Source organism: Dicentrarchus labrax, unplaced genomic scaffold (assembly GCF_905237075.1).
Source record: "Dicentrarchus labrax unplaced genomic scaffold, dlabrax2021, whole genome shotgun sequence".
Lineage (NCBI taxonomy): Eukaryota > Metazoa > Chordata > Actinopteri > Moronidae > Dicentrarchus > Dicentrarchus labrax.
The window spans coordinates 30016673-30039406 of NW_026136719.1; the positions used below are offsets into that span (position 1 = coordinate 30016673).

The following is a 22734-nucleotide window of genomic DNA, read 5'->3' on the forward strand; positions in this document are numbered from 1 at the left end:
CAATCGTACATTCATACAAACATTACATGGTACCAGGCTTCACTGTTTATTCAATCTTCAGCTCTGGTGCAGATGGTTCTCACTGCTGGGCTGGTTCACTGTCTGCAGGTGGCACTGTCTGTCCAGCTGTAGAGGCTGTCAGCGGCAGTGCACTGGGTATTGCATTGGTTCGTTGGTAATATCTCATCTATGCTGGTATCCTGCATCTTTACTCTCTTTACACCAAGGACCACAATGCAATGAGTTTATTCTGTGTAATCCTTCACACGTAGCTGTGTGTCATTTAGAATCCTCCTTCACATAATGGCAAAAATAATAATAGTTGAGCAACACAACAAAATGGGACATTTATATTTATATATCTAATACACTTCAATTTAGCTTTGTTTTTCCTCTTTGAAGACACTGCTTCATTGTGTGTCTTATTCCCTTATTGACAAGGTACATATTGACCTAAGGTGGGGAACTGGGACTCCCTTCCAGCACAACCCTGCTGTTTACTCTGCACACTAAATGAATGACTGGGTCCCGCACTGTACATCAGGAGCTCATGCCAGCACATTATTGTGTTTGTGTGGTGCTCTGCAAAACCCCAGTTTGTTGCTTGAGTGTGTCTGTGTGCGTAAATCTGTTTCACTATCTCTTACACCTCACTAACACGATAATGACACATACTCTTCAAGGGCCCATCCCGTCGGCCCCATGCTCCTAGCAGGAGCGCTCTAATTACATGTCTGTTCTTCACACAGCAGCAGTGTGTGAGGCTTCAGGGCAGTCTCAGGGGACCCTTTATGTTCATGTCATAGAGAGAGACACTGATGAGGGAAATGGCAAATCAGCTATGGTCTATAAAAGGATGATAATTCAATGTGTTCTTAATGAGTTAGTTAGTTTTTACTATGCCAACATATTTCATTATAAGTTTCATTCTTATTGTGACATGTTTTTCTTTATAACTTAGTCAATTTTGTTTTACATTTCTCAATTCAATTGTGATAGAAATCTATTAAGCAAATAAAACGTCTGATAATAATGCCCTTTCCTGACTCCTGTATTGTTATACAGTATCAGCAGCACATCAGTAAGTCAGACTGAAATGTTGTGTTCACTGACTGAAGGAATATAATGTTCTGGGAATCATCCTAACACATGTATGCATACTGTGTGCTCCTATAGTACCACAGCGTCACATGACGTCCCCTGTGCAGCGGCAGCCGCGTTGTTTACGCTCCTGATGCATTTGTGAACGGACGCCGTGTTGGACCGCTGGACAGGAGGCAAACCAGCACAGGTGAGACTGGAACAGGTTCCGAGGAATACTTCTCGTTAAATGGAGACAGTTTCCGTGTGTACGCCAGAGACAAATGTCCCTATGCCTGGGTTTAGATACAGCAACAGGACAAAAGAGAAATTAGGTCTGTGTGGAATCGCGACAAGCTAACCGCAGACAGCCACCGGAGGTAGGAGGTTCACATTCAAAATGAAAGCCAGCGTTAGCGACGTTCACTTCGAATTGTGTGTTTTCTGACAGTAGGTGGGTTATTTCATTAAGGCGAGGTGAAACAAATTGTCGGTTTGTGTTGCCCCACTAACAGAGCCGGCCAGCTTAAAGAATAATCTAACAGTTCACCTAATGAATCAATTCAAATAACGGTAATAATGTTTGCTAGCTAACGTTAGTAATGCTCAAACGTTGTTATACAAAAATATGGCTATTGTTATTAAACCTGTTATTAGACGTATCTATGGCTGTCTACTAATAGCGAACATTGTATAACGAAATATATTTAGCATTGTTTTGCTATTGTATGGCGGCTTGTATCCCAGATGGGCTCCTCCTCTGAATCCCAGCTGTTTATCTCCATTTGCCCCGTGAACCGTAAAGCCCTATGTGATAGAATATATGGATTGGGGCTCGGGTTACAAATTAACTAACGTTAGACTGGACATATTCAGTATTAGTAAAATACTGTTCGAGAGAAAAAATACTCCCATTACTGTGGTGACAGACAGAATTGTGACTTTATTTTGAAAGTCATTAGCGGAAGTCAGGTTTACTTCTGTTTCACTTGATACCGGTTATTTTTAGTAAGAAAACGCTGGTCCGGATGCTTTGTAACGTTCAAACATGTTTTAAATGCTCCTGTTTATTATCATGTGGCAGACATTAGTCTCCCACTATATCTCTAACATAATGCCAGTTAATAACTTAGACTGGTCCCACTGACCCAGCCCTAAAACTGAAAAGAGCTCATCTGGAAGCGGCTTAGGTCATCAGATAGCTCATCATTGCCCACCCTTTATTTGTGGACAGTATTAACCCCCCCCCCTTTCAGCATGTTCACCTTTCAGACATACATTTAAGCCTACAGTATTTGTATTGGGGTATGCCATAAGACGCCTGTTAGAATATACTGTAAATGGTTGTTGACACTATATGACTTATGTAACTGTTCTTCAGAGTGATAGCCTGGGCAAAGAAACTATAATAGTTATAATACAGATCCAGGTTGGGCCTAACACTAGGGATGTAAACGGTTTGTTCTTGTTGAACTTGACACAGTTAAACTTTGTTGCAGAACATCTTAACAAAGGGCTGTTTGTTTTATAAAGCTACTAAATGATCGGTGTAAGTAGGCTCTCAACTACCCATTACTTTCATTATTGATTAATGTGCAGATTATTTTCTCCAGTAATTGATGAATCGATGTTTGGTCTATAAAGTGTAAGAAAATAGTGAAAATGTTTCCAGAGGCCAGAAGTTATGTAATCCAACAGCTTGTTTATCCTCACAGTAGACACACAGATCAGTCACATTATGTTATTTTAAAACACTTCCACAATTAACTTCGTCAAAACAGCTGCCAATTAAACTGTCCGTCTATCAACCAATCAATGAATTAAATGTGAGAACAGTTATTTTGTTATTATTATTTTGGTTTGATTTCTTGAATAATGTGAGGAGAAGACACTGCACTGCTCTCTGTCTGCAACTGGCCATCTTACAAAGCTGTCCAGGGACACCAGTGTCCTCTCCAGTGTTGACCTTTTCTCAACATTAGAAAATGAATTACTCAGTGCCTCATACTCAGCTTCCTGTTTGTCTTTTAAGGTTTTAAGCCTTTAATAGAAAACGGAGAAACCCTTGAGAGAGGAGAGAGTGAGATGTGGGCAAAGATCCTGGGCCAAATCAAACCCAGGATATATGCCTTACATTTTACCTACACCTGTGCAGCCACCAGGTGGCAGCAGTCAACAGAATCTTTTTCTTTTAAATACACTGAACCAAATTATAAACGCAACACTTTTGTTTTTGCCCCCATTCATCATGAGCTGAACTCAAAGATCTAAGACTTTCTCTATGTACACAAAAGGACTATTTCTCTCAAATATTGTTCACAAATCTGTCAAAATCTGTGTTAGTGAGCACTTCTCCTTTGCCGAGATAATCCATCCACCTCACAGGTGTGGCATATCAAGATGCTGATCAGACAGCATGGGTATTGCACAGGTGTGCCTTAGGCTGGCCACAATAAAAGGCCACTCGAAAATGTGCAGTTTCATCACACAGCACAATGCCACAGAAGTCGCATGTTTTGAGGGAGCGTGCAATTGACATGCTGACTGCAGGAATGTCCACCAGAGCTGTTGCCCGTGAATTACTGGATATTGGCAGGACCTGGAACACGCTGTCGTATATATTTATTTGTGAACAATATTTGAGAGAAATAGTCCTTTTGTGTACATAGAGAAAGTCTTAGATCTTTGAGTTCAGCTCATGATGAATGGGGGCAAACACAAAAGTGTTGCGTTTATAATTTGGTTCAGTGTATATTAAGGAATCTAAGATCTCAACAAAACATCAAACTGACTTGTCAAATGATTGCACCAGAGCCGTGAACTAACTGCTGGATGTCAGTGCTTTCTTTGAGGTATTTCTAGCTCTATCACCTGGATGAAGTATCATAAGGTTTACTGTACATCACGCCTATGTTATTTCTTCTTCAGGATTGCTAACTGAGTTGCATAATGCTTGACGCATTTCACAGGCTGACAAACACACGTTGACACACACATATTAAGACTCACACCAGCACCACCGACACCTTTAGCTCCTAGCCTGAATGAAGCATGCTCCGTGCTTCCACTCGACATTCAGGCTTCAGGCTCGAGGATCCTGCTGGGCTTTTTCTTTTACCTGTGTGTGGGAAAGTGTCTGTTGTCGAGTTATGAGAATCAAGTCAACAGCACTGTGGTTGTTGTTTGGGTCATCATTGATTGGTCTGTTATCACCAGACAAACAGGTGGTGTGCTGGTGAGTTTGTGGAACAGATGCCTAATGATTAATTGGAGCATGCGCCTCACATGCACACTGACACAAAAACACAAAACACAAGCACCAGTCCATTGTGTTACAGGCATATAACATAACATATAACATGAAATTCTTACAATAAATCTGTTAATGCGACCCCCTCACCAGTCCACCAAGTCCAGTGATGAAGTTTAAAATATTTCTCTTGCATTCTATCTTAATGTCTATGTGCCTGTACAGAGGTGGCAAAAGTACACACATTCTTTATTTAAGTAGAAGTATTGATTGAACTGCTTTACTCAAGTAAAAGTGAAAAAGTACAGGCTGAAATGTACTCAGTATAAAAGTGAGAAGTACTCTCTTGGTTTCTCTGAAGGACATTTCTACCGGCTGTTTCTGTGCAGAGCTTCTGAAACTGAAACTCTCGTTTGTTTAGTGTTTTACATCGCTTTCGTCAAGTTACGTATGTCATGCATGATATGCACCGGTCTTGGGATGTTGGGATGGTGTGCAATGATGTAAACAATAAATAATAAGGAGTAGAGAGTACAGATATTTGTGTAAAAACGTAGGGGTAGAAGTAAGTGTACTTAATTAGTTACTTCCCTCCTCTGGTGAGCTGTGAGACACAATGACCTTAAAATATGGTTGTCTGTCTCAGGTTTGTTTTTTGTGCGCTCCCCCGGGCTTTCTTGCTATGTTTACCATGAGACAGATGAAGACATGACAAGGGGGTGGGTGGGATGTGTGGATTAGAATTGGTTGTGACAGAAGTGGATCTTTAGTTTGGTTCTTAATGGGATATTTTTTTCTGTTGATCTCATTCCTGCAGATGCTGACAGAACATGACATGACAAAAAAGGTTGAACAGTTGCATGAAATGTATAACTTAAAAAGTGCTGTGCTATGGTGCTTTCCTTCCGTGTTGTTTTGTTGATGCCATTCATAAGTTGTTACATCTGGCAGTTCCCTAGTTTATTACAGACACACAGTGCTTTTACCAAATGTCTATCAGTAATTGCATCATCACATTTTGAGCTGATGTCTGTTTTGTCATTTAGTTGATGTTGGTGCATGAGCATATGGCATTTTGTACTGAATCGCCCTCAGCATCATGGTACATAAATCATGTCTGACTCAGGCCACTATGTTATGTTTCTCATCCTCCTGTCCTCTGTAGCAAAAAAAAACTCTTTCCTGTTTCTCTGCCTACTCTGTGTTTAAGTCATGGCCTCTTTTTTTAATTTAATTTGGAACTGAGTTCCTTTTCACTTCACCAAAACTGACTTGGTACTTCTGAATGTGTTGGACAGGTTGTTCCAGAGGTTGCCAGAAAGGGACAAGGGCCTGTAGCGTCCACAGTCGGTCCTCAGTTCCCGCCGGTTCAGCCCTGAGACGACGGCACCATGACCGACCAGGAAGAATCCAAGAAGATGAACGGCAGTGCTGGCCACTCTTCCCATCTTCTGGAACCGCCCAAAGAGAGCATGCAGCTTAAGAAGGAGATCTCGCTGCTCAACGGAGTCAGCCTGATCGTAGGGAACATGATCGGCTCCGGCATCTTCGTCTCCCCCAAGGGCGTGCTGATCTACAGCGCCTCTTACGGCCTGTCGCTAGTCATCTGGGTCATTGGGGGCCTGTTCTCCGTGGTGGGGGCCCTCTGCTACGCCGAGCTGGGCACCACCATCACCAAATCAGGGGCGTCTTACGCATACATCCTGGAGTCCTTCGGTGGCTTCATTGCATTCATTCGTCTGTGGACGTCGTTGCTGATTATTGAGCCCACCAGCCAGGCGGTCATTGCCATCACATTTGCAAACTACCTGGTGCAGCCGCTCTTTCCAACATGTGAACCACCGTATGTAGCATCCAGGCTCATCGCTGCAGCGTGTATATGTAAGGACCTCTCATGTACTCTCTGTCCCACTGCTGTTTGCCCATGTCTGTGTAGCTGTTCCCACAGGTGTAGACACAATACTTTGGACTGTATGTGGACACCAAGGTCCTTCAAACAGCCGGCTAGAAATTAATGTGACCAAAAGAATGAATCATTTGTACGAAAAACCAGATTTGAAAATGGGAGCCAATTTTCCTTCATGGCCAGCCTGTTGAAACTGTGGAAAACTTTAAATAACTTGGTACAGTTCTGGACTCCATGTGAGCTTCTCCAGAAATACAGGTATTATTATAAGAGATACTCACAGCGACTGTCCTCTTAGAAAACTCAGCTGTGTCAGTCAGCAGATGTTAGAACTAGTGTACAAAACAATTGACAGCGTTTTAACTTTAGCCTTTAGAAAACCCCAAACGCCCTCGACTCAACCTTTTTAAGAGAGAGGAAGAGGAAGAAAGCGAAGAGCATCCTGGCAGATAGCTCCCATCCTCTCTTTAGCCGGTTTGAGCCTCTAGGAGGCGCTATAGAGTCCCTCTGACAACTAAAAATTTATTTAAATAGCCCTTCATCCTAAGTGCCATTAATTCTTAACTTCTTTCAACTCACAGACGGTGACAGGAACTGTTTTAAAATGTGTAATGTGACCTTGGTTGTTCTGCTCGTTTGTATCTTGTTTTGAGCCAAAGACAGAATATTCTATTCTATACTAAGACCATCTCTGAAACTGTCCTCTCTCCCCAGGCTTACTGACATTCATCAACTCTGCCTACGTAAAGTGGGGCACCCGCGTGCAGGACATTTTCACCTACGCCAAGGTGGCGGCCCTCATCGTCATCATCATCACTGGCATCGTCAAGCTGTGCCAGGGTGAGCGGTGTCACCACACAGCACCCTTTCCACACCGTTCCTCTATGCCATACTGTAACTGCTGAAAGTGCCAGGCTCACAGTTAAAGGAATAATCATGGACAGGGCTAGCGTCCAGAAGTGTCTTCTCCTCCACAGCTTTGTCCCAACCTCTCTCGCCCACCCGCTCTGTGATCAGCGGTGGTTCTGTGGTTTTCCGCACAGCTTTTCGTTGTGTGGCAGAGAAAAAGAATTTTGAATTTGGGTAGATAATTGATGGGAAGGCTTGGGATCATTTGGGATTTTGTGACTTGTGTGTGTTGCGTTGTCAGTAGCATTCATACAATGACGGAATAACACTTCTCTAGCAGTCAGATGTGACAAATGCAGTTATTATGATCGCTGTGTACGTGGATGTAATATAATTTCACCAGTTGTCCCTTTAACTGTTTGTTTGTGTCTTAGGTTACACAGCCAACTTTGAATCAGCCTTTCAGGGATCGTCTACGGATCCCGGTGACATCGCGCTGGCGCTCTACTCTGCCCTCTTCTCCTATTCCGGCTGGGACACCCTCAACTTTGTTACAGAGGAGATCAAAAACCCTGAAAGGTAACTTTTCCTTGCATGTGTCCTTTTCAGTAGAAAGCCTGAATAGAGGCGAGTCAGAATCCTTGAATCAGCCTGATAATGAACCAGTGTTCTGCTGCTTCAGGAACCTGCCTCTGGCCATCGCCATCTCTATGCCAATTGTCACCATCATCTACATCCTCACCAATGTGGCCTACTACGCTGTTCTGGATGTTAGTGCTATACTGGCCAGTGACGCAGTGGCAGTGGTATGTAAAATAACTGTAAACGAACTACTGAGATCTACTGAGATGGAGAATGAGTTGCATGTGTAAACGCTGAAACTGCAGCAGCTGAACCACTTCCTGTCTCTGCCTCAGACATTTGCAGATCACACACTCGGTGTGATGGGCTGGACCATCCCCATTGCTGTAGCTCTGTCCTGCTATGGAGGCCTCAACGCCTCCATTATAGCTGCATCCAGGTACAACACACACACACACACACACACACACACACACACACACACACACACACACACACAGCACTGCAGTGGTTATTTAGGTTCTTTTTTTATATGACCGGTAACAGAGGACCACATTTGGTAGGTATCCTGTTGTCCGTATTCATTCCTGTTTGTTTGTCCAGGTTGTTCTTTGTGGGATCTCGTGAGGGACACCTTCCAGACGCTCTGTCCATGATCCACATACAGAGATTCACCCCAATCCCTGCTCTCATCTTCAATGTAGGGAAATGTGTCTCTTACATGTCACTCATAGTGGAGGAAGTACAGGAAACCAGAATGAGTTTGGTGTATCTGGCAGCTCTTCATCTCTTAATGTATTCATCCTCCCTCTCTTCCTCTGCCCACTCTCCAGTGTATCATGTCACTCATCTACCTGACAGTGGAGGACGTCTTCCAACTCATCAACTACTACAGCTTTAGCTACTGGTTCTTCATGGGTCTATCAATCGCCGGGCAGATCTACCTCCGCTGGAAAGAGCCCGACAGACCCAGACCTCTCAAGGTGAGACCAGTTAAACACACCTGTGTAAGCCTGAGCATCCATCCAGATTGTGATCAGTGATTATTAATATTGATGATTGTTCAAGATTTGTAGGAGGAGTAGTGAAAACCGATCTGGACCAAATTCAAAATCATGGAAATTTCATCAAGGTGAAAATGAAAATAGATTTATCCGTGACTCGTGAGGGTAGATTTTCTGGACCAACAGAATCCAGGAAAAGGAGTATTTTGTTTCTGAGAGCTAAGGTTCAAAAGTTATAGACTGAAAAATGAATTGTCATAGCATCACCATGTTGTCAACTGTTGTTTTGATAACCAGATCACTGTAGTGCAGAAGAGGAAGATAAAATAGGGTTCCAGAAGCTTCCCTGCTTGGACCCTTAATAAACACATTTCCTACTTTGAGAAATACTGCAGGTTTGTCCTATTTTATATTGAAATATGCAGCTGAATACAGTCACACATTTAGTTAGGATAAAACCTTTTTAAAAACTAATGTGTGCATTTAAAACTTTGGCTAAGCTGATAGACTGTGGGTAAGCTCTGTATTGTAAACAGACAGAAAGGCTGAAATTCAATAAGTGAAAAAGTGAAGGAGATAGGTAAATGGTATATGCTATGTTAATACTATGTATATGTATATTTACAATGAATAAAATGCATTGATTAGTGTATTCCTGCTGTCATGTCAGATAGAGATCATACCATCCACATATAAAACATGGCTGTCGCATCAGTGACATCATTCAGAGCCAGAGTCTGGGGGAAAATGACATAAAGAAAATCTGAATCAAAGTCGTATCATTAAAGCAAAGATTTTCAAATTAGGTATAAAAATATGTCTTGTTGGTTGTGTGTGTGTGTGTGTGTTTGTGTGTGTGTGTGTGTGTGTGTGTGTGTGTGTGTGTGTGTGTGTGTGTGTGTGTGTGTGTGTGTGTGTGTGTCTCTCTCTGCAGTTGACCTTAGTGTACCCGGTGGTGTTCTGTCTGTGTACGGTTTTCCTGGTGGCGGTTCCTCTCTACAGCGACACTGTCAACTCTTTGATCGGCATCGGCATTGCCCTGTCAGGGGTTCCCGTCTACTTCCTGGGTGTCCATCTACCAGAGTCCAAACGACCGCCTAGCATCACCAAGCTGCTGCGTGAGTCTACCACACATCCAGCACCCTAAGACAACATGTCATTTGAGCTGTACCTCACCTCGCCTCAGCAACGTGGCTAACAACGTGGTTGTTTTCTCTTACCGCAGGTTCTCTGACTCACTGCACCCAGTACACCTGCTACTGTGTACTGACGGAGCTGGACAAAAGTGAATAGCGTCCTGTAGACCTCAACAGCAGTCTCTGCGTCCTCACGGCTGACAGCCACCAGGGGATCCTTCTGTGTGGGGGGGAAAAAAGAGGATTTATAACACTTTTCTTATACTACTACATTTTGAAGCACTCAGACTGACGTGTTTTACGACACTGAAAATGCTGCCTCACGTTCACTTGCACAGTTATCCTGAAGTTCAAGGACGATCGAGGACTTCAGCCCGTAAGGATAGACAGCTGCTGGTATAATGAGAGCTGTGGTAATGGTTTCATTTCTCCATCACATGATTTAGTGACCTTTGGCCTGGTTAGGTCTACAGGTAACTGTATGGATGCCTACAGAATGTGCCTGTGACATTTTATGAATGAAAAGAATATCGGGAAGGGAAGGATTTGTTGTTTTTTTTTGTCTGCTGCTATGTGAAGAGGTGGAGTCATCATTCTAATGGCGTTGCCTTTATGTACTCGTGGTGCCACTGACTTACATTTTAACTTTCATTACTATGTTGAAATAGAACATTGTTTTGTTTTTTGGTGTATTAAATGACTTTTGGGAATGTTTGGCTGAGTGGTGAACTGAATCCACTCAGTGTTCACCATGCTATATCCAAGACAGATGTTAAGACTTTAGGTGTCCATTGTAATGCACCATCTTTATGTCCAGCTGTTTAACATTTGCACACATGGTCTCAAGTAAACTATGCCTCAGACATACTCTATCTCAGAATCCCTGTGAGGAGTGGCTTAAATTAGAAGAGTCCACTTAATCCAGAGGTTATTCATGGAGCCACTTATTCTCCCTTAGCAGGAAGATGTCAGCTGTGAGCCTGAGATGCTAAGAGTGCATGAAAGCTCCGTTTTCAACACTGTGATATAATACCATGCAGTTATTTCCAATAGTACTGTTTAAATCCATGAATCCTGTACGTTTAGAAATAGATACAATTTGATGTAGAAAAAGAAAATGCAATGTATTGTTTGTCTGATACAGTAAATGTGCACAGGACTTAAGAGCTTATTCACGTTAACCTGGGCACCTCTTGGTTTCACTGAGGGCTTCACCTTGTGCCATTAATTAGATCATACTTTGGCACTGGTCCACTGCTGGTCCAGTGGTGCATCATACACACATACACACACACACAGACACACACGAGGCCATGAGGTGCATTCTTAACTAAAATGTATTTAACCTTTTTTTTTTTTTTTTTTAAATCATGTATAATGAGGAAACTGATGTGCAGTAATGCAGCCACAATTCCAAATCATCGTGGTTTGTTGAATGAAGCATGAAATTAAAGACAACTTGTTTTGTGCAGTGGTGGTGGTTTTGTACATGGAGCATCTTTTCCCCCCCGATGTGCAGCACGCGGGATGGACGAGCTTTGACCAAATCCTGACTAAGATGGTTGAGGTTGATCACAAGCTTTGACCCTGAAGCCTATAATGTTTTAGGCATCTCATCTGGCATTCCATACCAGTTGTGACTTATTTTGTAGAGTGACCTCACACAGGCGTTTACCATGCAGCACAAACTGACTCTGAGATGTTTGAAGTTTATTTTGAAAGCTTTCTTTTTATACACATCTACATATTTACAAAAAGTTTAATTCAACAAGCATCCAAGCAAAACAATCTTAACTTCAAAAAAAGGGAATTTCTGAACCAAACTCGCACACCCACAACAAAATAAACACACCACGCTTTCACATTATGCAAAAATCTTAACACACACAATTACACCTACACACACTACCATGCACAAAATGCAAACACCCTAAATTGCAACCACACGCGGCCCGAGACGTCTCACTAACAGAAGTGTTAACAGCACAAAGCATACCAGGCATGTAACACTAATACGCAACATTTTCTAACACACATCCACTTTTAACAAACACCCACACACAAGTTCACTCCACCAGTTTAAAAAAAAAAAAAAAAAGACACTCTGGATCCTTCTGGAAATTACACCTACTCCTTCATCCCCTGTGTAGTAGAGAGGGATGGATTCCACCATAAAGAGATGACCATTTTCTGAACCAATAGGGGTCGACAAACTTTGTGACATGAAATTAAACTTTTCTGAACAAGTTACGGGTCAAGAACAGGATGTTTTTTATAAATCTGATGAGTGCTACACATACATTGCTACACTTTGAGATGGGATGTCTTGAAGTGCATTTTCCCCCCACCCCAGGCATGTTTCTGTGCCCGTCAGTCCCCCCCACCCCACCCCACCCCACCCTCTCCTACACAGAGGTCTGTGGAGTATGGTGTTATTTGTGAAGAGGGCAATGGGAAGATCCACTGACAGGGTGTGGCTTAAGGGGTAAATCAATCAGAATCATATTTGTCTCCATCATCATCCTCATCGTCATCTCCACCACGGCAGCCCAGCTCACGCAGCTCTTCCGTCTGGTAGCACTGCCAGCTCCTCCGGCTGTACGAGTGCTCCTCTTCCCAGTAGCCTGCACACAAGAGACACAAAGCAGCCAATCAGTGACGGGAGGATCTGGAAAGGTGTTAGCACTAAGTTTCAAGGTGAGATGGATAGGAGACATAAACAAAAAGGTCCAGTGTGTAACACTGAGGAGGATCTATTGGCAAAAATGAAATATAATATTCATAGGTGTGTTTTCATTGGTGTATAATCATCTGAAAATAAGAATTGTGTTGTTGTTGTTACCTTACCCTAATTTCCGGACTATAAGCTGCTACTTTTTCCACACGCTTTGAACCCTGCGGCTTAAACAATGATGCGGCTAATCTCTAGATTTTTACGGGCTAATGTCCTCCAGGGGGCGCTCTAGCAGGAAGCGCAAGAGCAGGACAGACAGGTGGAAGAGATAATGCGCCGAGGAAGACGCTAGTTTGATTGTGTTTTGAATTCATTTGATTCTTTCAGTCATTTTGCGCATCATGCACACACCCTCATCATGGAGAAGCCAAGAAGAAATGCACATGATGCAGCTTTTAAGTTAAAGGCAACTGATCTGGCTGTTGAAGTAGAGCTGCTGCACGAAAGCTTGGCACCAATGAATCGATGGTGAGACGTTGGAGAGCAGCATTTATTTAATTAAAAATAAAAATCTTTCTGTGTACCATCTTGGTGGTCTACAAATCTCTCATGTTACAATGTGGACAGCTGCAGCTTATAGACAAGTGCGGCCTATATATGTAAAAAAAGTTATGTTCTTTTTAAATTTAGTTGGTGCGGCTTTTATTCAGGTGTGCTCAATAGTCCTCACTTAAGATGTTCCTGCGACCTACTAGAGCTCTGTTCTGTTCTGTCAGCATTAGCATTAGCCAGCATTAGCGTCTGTCAGCACAGTGTCCAAACCGACACAGGCCTGAATAACGCCTTCATACATTCATAAATACGCACCTCCGTAGCGCTCCTCTCTGTCGCTGTCTGCATCGCTCTCATCAGGGTAGTCATTCCTCCAGTTGCCTTCCTCATTTTCATCGTCCTCGTCTTCATACACCTCCTCTTCACAAACCACAAGGTCAGGCACCTGGTACAAACAACAACTCTCGTTTTTGTTGATTCATTACTGGTTTTAGTGTCCTCAGAGAAATTGTTTCTAATAATTAATAACTCTATGGACTCAGCTTTATGATTTAAGCCATAAACACTTCTGGACAATCACTTTGTTCCCCTTTCAAATGTGCAAGATCGATTTCTCTGTTGGGAATGTTTTTGGCCAAAATGATAAGAATGCAACAAATGTCAGGCACACTTTTGAATGCTGCTTCCGACAGAAATAAGCAATATTACTGAGGGACAGTTTTATCCATACGCTGGTCTCATCTACTGACTGGCCTAAAGCAGTTTGATCCAGGACCACTGCTTTGAGTTAAAGGTAGCAAAGAGCAGCTGCATGGAGGCTGACTGTCAATTTATCCAAACACAAATCTCACAGGCAGTTAGCACATAGCCCCCCCCCCCCATGTCTACTCTCTACTTCACCCATGTCTTCATTCACTCACTCAGATGTCAGCACTCATTCATCTGTCCGTCCATCCATCCACACACACCAGTTCTCCCTCATCGGCGTAGGCCCTGACAGACAGGATGTCCTGGATCCACCCTGGTGTGACCGTTTCCTGGTAGTAAAGGTCGTAGACGTACTCCGCATCCAGCTCCCGGTGCTCTTCCCCCAGCCTCTCTCCAGATATGCTCAGACGCTCCCGCAGCATCTTGGTGCTGTTGCACAGGATCACTTCTGGGTCTGAGGACAGCGTCTTAGAAAATACAGAGAGGATTAGGGTTAATAAATGGGAATTTAGGAGAATTAACTGGAAAAGTTGGGTAATTCATACAAACTCCATCTTATACAAACATAAATATAAACATTTTGTTTTGTAATAAGCAGACAGGCATATACAGTGAATACAAACCCAGTTGAGTTATTTGTCAGTTTGACTTTTAGACTAACAGTATTATAACAAGCAATATTAAAAATATCCAGTTTATTCCCGTTAATTCCCATATATTCCCACGGAATGTTTCCAACTTTGAAAACTCCTGGAATTTTGCAACCCTAGAGAGGATAAACTGATCACTGAGGCTATCCATAATAGCAATGTTCAACAATGTTTGGACTTGATTAATAATCCTTTGTTCATTGTTACAAACCAGTTAATACTCTATGCAATAAGGAGCTAAGCAGCTGAAGCCTTTGTGTACTTGACATCACAAACACATTTATTATTTGTATTCAAACAGCATTTCAACTGTTATTTGATAAGCTATTAAATATTTACTATTGATTGTGTTAAAAGCATTTGGTGACACAAGCAATTGTGCTGTGATAACTTCTTGTATAAGCGTAATGCATTCCACGGCTTTCTTTATCATTCTAACCTGTAGTTCTATACGGGGCTCTCCAGGGTGTCTGACAGTGATGACAGAGCTATGAATGTTGTAACCATACCAACCAGCTGGACTCGCAAGATCGTGAGAATCCGTTTCACCAGGTTTCAAGCTACGCACCAAGTGGCATCCTACGAGGGACTACTGGAAGCTGGTTTAAGGTGTGTGTGACGATGTGAGTGGAAAACAACGATGGTGGCTGCTAGAGAGGTCTATCAGAACTGAGAGTGTTTCTTCATTGAAAGAAGAGCAAAGAAGGGCACTGAAGGCTTTTCTCCATGAAAAAGATGGTTTGGCTCTGCTCCCGACTCCCTTCAGTAAGAGTTTGATTACGTTCGATTGGTGGGCAGTATGAGCAACAATTTGTATCACTGTATTCTTCAAGATCCTGCCGGTTTCACAGTATTCATTTATTTTTGCATGACTGGTCGTTTATATTGGCTGATTCTCCTGTCAGGAGAGCATAGAATATAAAAACATTTTAATGCCATCAACTTTTACAATGCTTCCCTTTCAAATTTAATATTTAAAAACTCATATAAATGCTATTAACATAAAATACTGAAAGTATTGAGGTAATGTTTTATTGCACAAGTAATAAACAGATTGTCACCATGGTGTTTTGTCCTGTCAATGACAGTTAGTTGTGGATTCTTAATTGTGATGTTATAAGCGTTGGTAAGAAAGGTACACCCTCTCAGTACACACTACACTGCTTGCCCCGACCGTACTGCTCTTTACAGCGAAACCAACATCACTGCCTATTACAGAGTTACAGCTGCTGTTACAGCTATGCACCAGCATGGAGGTATATTAAAAATACACATGTGTTAAATTAAAACCGGCCCATCTGCTATCTCACCCAGAACGACTGTGTTAAATCTTTCGTTGATCTGATTGGTTGAAGTTTTCCCATGATAGATGAAGATAAGACAGTTCATCCAATCACGTGCCATGTATTTTTTGAAAGTGCCTGCCCTTTCCAAACAGTTTACAACACAACTTTCCAGATGCTTCTGTGCAACAAACCATTGGGTGCAGTGAAAGTTATGGTGGTCCAGCAGACAGGCAGACACCCCTCAGCACAGTGAATGAAAATATAGTTAACGCTCACTGCATTTGCACAACAGATAATGTGCAATGGGAAAAATCAGCAAACTAAAAAGACCACAGCTGACTGTGGGCAGGTTGTGAATGTCTGCTCATGTATTAGTGGCCTGGTACTGGATAAACTTATTGTACTGTCATTATTGCCACGTGGCATTATTGTCAACTCAAATCAATTGTTACTGCACTTAAAGATGTTTCATTCTCTCTGCTATGTTCATTTGTTTAACACTGTTTTGGCCTGTTGACAGTTGTTTTTGACAGGCACGCATTCACTGTTGTTACTTAAAAGTGAAGCAGTGATGACATTTCCAGACCCCCTTTTCCCTAAATGATGGACAACAATCAATTAGACTGTGTAAGGCAACTGAAAATCCCAATGGTACTCCTTAACCAGCTACAATAGTGCTCAACTCACCTTGCCAGAAGACTTGTCCTGCTCCTCTACATCCTCGTGTACAAGATCAACCACCTGGATCTCTCCAAGACCCGAACATTTGTCCTGCTCTTTCCCAGTTTCCTCCACGCCCTCAGAGGCCTCTGTCTGGGGGATTTGCTGCTCAGTTGGGCTTGACAACCCTGTACGGTGACTAGAGAGTATTCTGTAGCGTTCTTCCCTCCGGGTGCTCCACTTTGTGCTTCGTAGGTCCCCAATTATCCGTTGTGAACTGGTGGCAGAGGGGCGCAGCGCGTGGACCATGCGAGGCCGAGCCAAAGCCTGCCGAACCTGCGTCTGGACTGGAGCATCCTGGCGATGAGATGACAAAGGTGAGAATCTACAGCGCTATAACGTGCACATGGGAACATATTTGGCTTTAATCCTCAAAAACACAGATGTTGAAGGAATTTAAGCATGGACCACACCAGGGTTTCCCAACCTGGGGGTCGCAAAAGCTTCATGGATGTCCAAGGTGTACAAGAAAACCTTTAAAATATACACAGTAGGCATATAGCTCAACATCTGGTTCACTTCTGAAGAAAACTAAATGTAAATTGTTCAAAAGAACAACGGCCAAGAAAACACAGAATTTATGGGAGAGTGTATGATTGTTAACAGGGAGAGAAATACATAATACAGACAGAACTGTAGAAAAAGGTTCACTGAACAACAAATAATTTGCTCAAAATTCATCCAAATAGCTCATTTTACACAAACTTCCTGTAGTTACTGAGTTCAGTATTAAAATGTACAGAATTGAATATAATATGAAATATTCATAGAACATGGTCAGGGGTCGTCAGTTTACTATATGATAGAAAAAGAGGTCCCTTAAAAGGAAAAGGTTTGAACCACTGGACCACCCAATCCTTCCTGCATCACTCAAACACTGTCAGTGAGCAGAGGCACATTTACACCATATTTTATTCAAGTAGAATAACACTGAACCAAAGAGCCTTTTAAAACATGAGACTATGTTTACCAGCTGCGTGATGAATGAGACAAATGTTTGACATTGTGTACTTGAACACATTTAGCGCTAATGTTAATGTTATATCTTCGACGGCTTTGATTCGGTACACAGTGAAATGGTCTCCGGGGCCTGTGAACGGGTCACCACTACGTTCAGCTACCGACAGGCTAACGCTATCTGGGGCTGACGTACGGCTAGCTAATGTTGGCTAACAGCGTTGACTAGCCTGAGTGCTATGCTAACAACAACTAGCACAGAAGGCGGGTTGTTTTCCAACGACTATTACCATCCATTTAAAACGTTAAATACAGCTCTCTATCCGCCGGTCAATTTCACTAAGTCGTTAAGTTTGTGTGGAGACGCTAACTAACGTGTATTTGCCGTTTTCCACCGCCGGCTCCGTTGACGTTAGCCAGCAGCGCGGCTGTGCCAGCGGGCCTCTCACCTGTGTCGCTACGGTCGCCACGAGTTTGAAGACGGAGTTTTCCACCTCGGCTTCATTGGGCTCCGGTACCGTTTCGCCCGAGCCCTGGGACGTCTCTGGGCGGATACGTTTGCATGCCAGCAACAAAGCATCTGCGGGGTCGGTCCCCCTTTTTCTTTTGACTCGCAGAATCGTCGCGTTTGGATCCATGTTGTCCCGCTGTCTGAGTGAGTCTGGGTTGTCTGGCAGAGACAGAAAGAGGAGGAGAACTGGAGAGCTCTCACTCCGCCTTTATTTCCGGGTACCACAAACGTCACAGTATGGCGCAGGCCGAGGTCGTGGGGATGATAGCGTGGATGTCATCCTCAGTTGTAGTTTCCTCTTATAACTTGAATGTATAATTCCTATCTCCTCGATTTACTTAATGCACAAATGATTGAATCTGAGTGTGGAGTGTGCCACCTTGACTTTTTAGTGGATAATTCTAACCAATTAAATTGTTGCATAACAATAATAATACAAATATCAAATCATTACACTATAATCAAGTAGAATTATTACTTTGCAGATGTAACAATCTTTTTCAAACAATATTTTAGTCCGATTTAGTGTATATAGTCTATTTAGTGTATATAGTATATTTAGTATATTTAGTGTATATAGTATATTTAGTGTATATAGTATATTTAGTATATTTAGTGTATATAGTATATTTAGTATATTTAGTGTATATAGTATATTTAGTGTATATAGTATATTTAGTGTATATAGTATATTTAGTATATTTAGTGTATATAGTATATTTAGTGTATATAGTATATTTAGTATATTTAGTGTATATAGTATATTTAGTGTATATAGTATATTTAGTGTATATAGTATATTTAGTATATTTAGTGTATATAGTATATTTAGTGTATATAGTATATTTAGTGTATATAGTATATTTAGTATATTTAGTGTATATAGTATATTTAGTATATTTAGTGTATATAGTATATTTAGTGTATATAGTATATTTAGTATATTTAGTGTATATAGTATATTTAGTGTATATAGTATATTTAGTGTATATAGTATATGCTAAATTATGGTATCATTTGAAGTTTTAAAAATAAAGAGGGTAATAAAAATAACAGGAGATTAAATTGATGCAGAGAATTACTAAAAGAAACATTAATCTAAAGACATTTCTCCTGTTACCTGCTGATACTATCACCTATTGATATGTCACATTTTGAATAATTTAAAAAAAAAAGCTCTAGCTGTTTGTCTAAATTCCAGGAGGACTGAACATTGTAAAGACAAAAGAAAAAAAAACAATTGGCTGCCGGGTGTAGTCATGTGACCCCTTTAAGCATGGCTAGGTGGAGCCACACTGAAAAGAGGAGTCACATCCCCCCAGTGTAAGTAGAAGTCTTGTTTGGTGTGTCAGCTGCTGCAGTCAGTGGGTCCCTGTTAAGAAGAAAGAAAGAAAACCCGAGATTTGCTTCTTCTGACATTTTTTCAAGAATACCGGATAAGTCTTATCCAGGTGAGTACACATTTCACACTATATACACCATCTTTAACATACATTCAGTAGCCAGTATATTAGGAACACCCAGTTAAAGCTAATGCAGTGTAATACAACAGTCCTGCTATAATTCCTAGCTTCATCAGGTTGTACTGTGTTATACTGAGTGGTGTTTCTATTATTTTGTCCACTCCATTTCTATAAATGAAGATAAATCAAATAACAGAAACATATCTTTGTATAATGTAACACAGTTCAGCAGTACCACAAACTGCAGCCTTTCCCTTGACAAATGGACATTTCTGGAATAACTGTAACTATACAATAACTAAGCTAATGTTGTAATAATCCAACATATTTTTGAAACAAGTATTCAAGAATTCATATATCAATGACATTGTTATTTCACATGTTTCAGTCTTGTCAGCATGTCAGCTGCCACCTGTCTGCTGTCTGAAGAGCACTTTCTGTGCTCCATCTGCCTGGATGTGTTCACCACTCCGGTCACCATAATGTGTGGACACAACTTCTGCAAAAACTGCATCACTCAAAACTGGAGAATCAATAGAAAAATACAGTGCCCCCTTTGTAAAAAGCTTTTTGACACAAGACATGAGCTGCATGTCAATATTTTCATATCTGACATGGTTGCTCAGTTCAGACAGTCAGCGGTGAAGAAAGCCACGGAGGAAGCCAAACCAGGAGAGGTTCCCTGTGACATCTGTACCGGGCTCAGAACAAAGGCTATCAAGTCCTGCCTGGTCTGTCTGGCCTCGTACTGTGAGACGCACCTGGAGCGACATCAGACGGTGTCTGGACTGAAAAGACATACGCTCATTGAGCCTCTGGGTAACCTAGAAGACAGGGTGTGCACAAAGCACGACAGACTCATGGAGCTGTTCTGCAAGACTGACCAGATGTGTGTGTGTCAGTTTTGTACTGAGTCAGATCACAGGTTGCACGATGTTGTTCCTCTAAAAGAAGAATGCGAAGGAAAGAAAACTGAGCTGAGGAAGATAGAATTTCAGCAGATGGTCCAGGACAGACAGCTGAAGATACAGGAGCTCACACATTCAGCAAAGCTCAACAAGGAAGCCGCTGACAAAGAGACAGCAGAGGGCGTGGAGGTGTTCACTGCTCTGACTGAGCTTGGAGAGACAGGCCTGACTGAGCTCATGGATCAGATCAAAAGGAAGCACGAAACTACAGCAAAACAAAGTGAAGATTTGATCAGAGAACTGGATCAGGAGGTCTCCGAGCTGATGAAGACAAACGCTGAGGTGAACCAGCTCTTATGCTCTGGTGATCACTTCCACTTCCTCCAAAGCTTCTCCTCCCTGAACGCCTCTCTACCCACTAAGCACTGGACAACAGTCACCCTCCGACAGCCATCGTATGAGGGAACTGTGGCAAGAGCTGCGGCTCAACTTCGGGAGACACTCAACAAAGGGATGGAGAAGCTGCTTGAAGCTGAGCTGAAGAGGGTGCGGCGGTATGCGGTGGACGTGGCTCTTGATCCTGACACAGCACACCCTAAACTCCTTCTGTCCGACGATGGGAAACAAGTAAATCACAGGGATGTAGAGCAGAATCTCCCAGACAATCCAGAGAGATTTTCATATTGTGTCATTGTCTTGGGAAAGCAGAGTTTCTCTTCTGGCAGATTCTACCATGAGGTCGAAGTTAAAGGAAAAACTAAGTGGGATTTGGGAGTGGTCAGCGTGTCGGCCAATAGGAAAGGAGAAATTGTATCGAGCCCGGAGGCTGGTTACTGGACTCTGCAGCTGAGGAATGGAAATGAGTACGTAGCTCTCGCTGACCCTGATGTCTTCCTCTCTTTGAAATCGCGGCCTCAGAAGGTGGGAGTGTTTGTGGATTACGAGGAGGGTCTGGTCTCCTTCTGTGACGTTGATAGCGCGGATATTATCTACTCCTTCACTGCCTGCTCCTTCACTGAAAAACTCTACCCATTCTTCAGTCCCTGTTTTAATGATGGTGGTGACAACTCTGCCCCTCTCAGGATCTCTGATGTTCATAAAACTGACTGAATCAGGCATTTTTTTCCCCAGAATTGATTTCTTGTCATTTACGCATACCCTCATCAACACCACTCATCATGTGTTGATTTTAAACTGGATGTTATTTAACACTAGAACCATATATAGGTGGACAATGCAGTATTTTTCATACAGTCAATGTTTTGATTGGGTCAGGTTTGCATTTGTACACTAAGAAGCTAGATGTTTCAACCATTTATCATTTAGATTTATTTATATTTATTTAACAGACTCTTCGTCAATGTATGTTCAGGTACTGTGGACATGTTTTTAATGAAATAATAATTTAAGTGTTTCTGTTGTTCTTTTTAGAAATGATTTGAGCTTATTATTTATTCCTTGGCAACTGCAGAAGCAAGTTCATTTGAAACCATCGATCTGTTGAGGTGGTTATGCAAGGCTGTGGCCTTATTCAAATCTAATCTCCAAAATAAGACTTAAATACATCAAAATAAGACTTAAAGAGTTATGAATCAAAAAAGTTGAAACTTAAACTAAAAAATGTTTTATTTTTGTCATTTGAATAGAAGAAAACAACTTGAAAATTATTTTTCCTCTTTATGCTAAGGGTTGATTGACCTGGGGTATACTGTATGTTATCCCAGTGGAGATACACGACAATACAATCAGAAAGCTGTAAGTAGGTGTTTTATGGAATATATTGGGTTTTTATTTCTGTTAATGTGTATTTATTTTATATGTTCTGGTAATCAGCTTTGGTTTATTAGGATGGACTGCAATTTCCATTTTTTTTATAGATGAATAAACTGACCTTGAATAGCCAACAGATGGCACTCATTTGTCACATTACAATAGCAAGTTACCTCAACGCTGATAACCATTCAGCAAACAGAGCCAGACAGTCCAGCTTTCATGGATGCCACTTCTATTTAACTCTCCTCTGAGCAGGTAATACGTCTTCAGAATAAAGTGTGTGAACCAAGCAACCAAGCTAATTCTTTATTTAATTAAATGCAAGGTGTCCCGAGGACAAAATGCCAGGGGACTACACAGCGCATTAGAGAGAAAACAGCTTGGAGAGCTAATATTATTATGTGCTGGCTGGCTAAGGTGTTAGTGGAACCAAATATTATATGAAGACAATAGAAATACGACTGCCCTGATATTATATTAAATTCTAGTGTTCAAAGTATTGTATGTAATGAATATTAAATGCTTGTAATTGCAGTGTGTAGGATGGATACATTTCCATAATAACACTGCCATACCCCTTACAGAACGTGTTATACAGAATTTAGACAGCACACACTGTCATACTGTGTACATTTTGTTAGATTGTTCTGTGGAATGTTTTTGGCCACAGCACAGTTTCTGTAAGGATGTTTTCTAAAATGTATCAGATGTGTTAATGCAAATTC

The 22734-nt window shown here is 41.8% G+C and overlaps 3 protein-coding genes across 4 annotated transcripts; 2 read left to right on the forward strand and 1 right to left on the reverse strand.

The window, feature by feature from the left end:
* The first annotated feature begins 1189 nt into the window (after window positions 1-1189).
* On the forward strand, window positions 1190-11278 carry slc7a6 (solute carrier family 7 member 6). 2 transcript variants are annotated; one of them, XM_051380143.1, is made up of 11 exons: window positions 1236-1291; window positions 5148-5177; window positions 5629-6211; window positions 6951-7076; window positions 7520-7664; window positions 7768-7891; window positions 8003-8106; window positions 8271-8367; window positions 8501-8650; window positions 9606-9789; window positions 9897-11278. In XM_051380143.1, exons 3-11 carry the CDS (start codon window positions 5722-5724, stop codon window positions 9962-9964), a joined length of 1488 nt encoding a protein of 495 aa, XP_051236103.1. In that variant the 5' UTR covers window positions 1236-1291; window positions 5148-5177; window positions 5629-5721; the 3' UTR covers window positions 9965-11278. The 2 variants fall into 2 exon arrangements, with proteins under 2 accessions (XP_051236104.1, XP_051236103.1); XM_051380144.1 differs by lacking the exon at window positions 5148-5177 and having other exon boundaries at window positions 1190-1291.
* Window positions 11279-11500: 222 nt separating this feature from the next.
* Window positions 11501-18047, reverse strand: slc7a6os (solute carrier family 7 member 6 opposite strand). Its single transcript, XM_051380146.1, has 5 exons — window positions 17804-18047; window positions 16365-16694; window positions 14002-14208; window positions 13349-13478; window positions 11501-12431 (listed from the first exon to the last, which is right to left on the reverse strand). Exons 1-5 carry the CDS (start codon window positions 17990-17992, stop codon window positions 12298-12300), a joined length of 990 nt encoding a protein of 329 aa, XP_051236106.1. The 5' UTR covers window positions 17993-18047; the 3' UTR covers window positions 11501-12297.
* Window positions 18048-19218: 1171 nt separating this feature from the next.
* On the forward strand, window positions 19219-22302 carry LOC127352045 (E3 ubiquitin-protein ligase TRIM21-like). The gene is made up of 2 exons (XM_051380142.1): window positions 19219-19316; window positions 19717-22302. The coding sequence occupies exon 2, from the start codon at window positions 19727-19729 to the stop codon at window positions 21344-21346; it is 1620 nt and encodes a 539-aa protein (XP_051236102.1). The 5' UTR covers window positions 19219-19316; window positions 19717-19726; the 3' UTR covers window positions 21347-22302.
* The last annotated feature ends 432 nt before the right edge of the window (window positions 22303-22734 follow it).

What these genes read in the sequence shown, in the direction of transcription:
- LOC127352045 (XM_051380142.1), top strand. Translation starts at nt 19,727, where the DNA reads ATGTCAGCTGCCACCTGTCTGCTGTCTGAAGAGCACTTTCTGTGCTCC.
- slc7a6os (XM_051380146.1), bottom strand. Translation starts at nt 17,992, where the DNA reads ATGGATCCAAACGCGACGATTCTGCGAGTCAAAAGAAAAAGGGGGACC. An exon ending in ACGCCGATGAGGGAGAACTG is followed by an intron (nt 13,479 to 14,001) that starts GTGTGTGTGGAT and finishes TGTTTGTACCAG; the next exon opens with GTGCCTGACCTTGTGGTTTG. An exon ending in CAGAGAGGAGCGCTACGGAG is followed by an intron (nt 12,432 to 13,348) that starts GTGCGTATTTAT and finishes TCTTGTGTGCAG; the next exon opens with GCTACTGGGAAGAGGAGCAC.
- slc7a6 (XM_051380144.1), top strand. Translation starts at nt 5,722, where the DNA reads ATGACCGACCAGGAAGAATCCAAGAAGATGAACGGCAGTGCTGGCCAC. An exon ending in GAGATCAAAAACCCTGAAAG is followed by an intron (nt 7,665 to 7,767) that starts GTAACTTTTCCT and finishes CTGCTGCTTCAG; the next exon opens with GAACCTGCCTCTGGCCATCG. An exon ending in TCCATTATAGCTGCATCCAG is followed by an intron (nt 8,107 to 8,270) that starts GTACAACACACA and finishes TTGTTTGTCCAG; the next exon opens with GTTGTTCTTTGTGGGATCTC.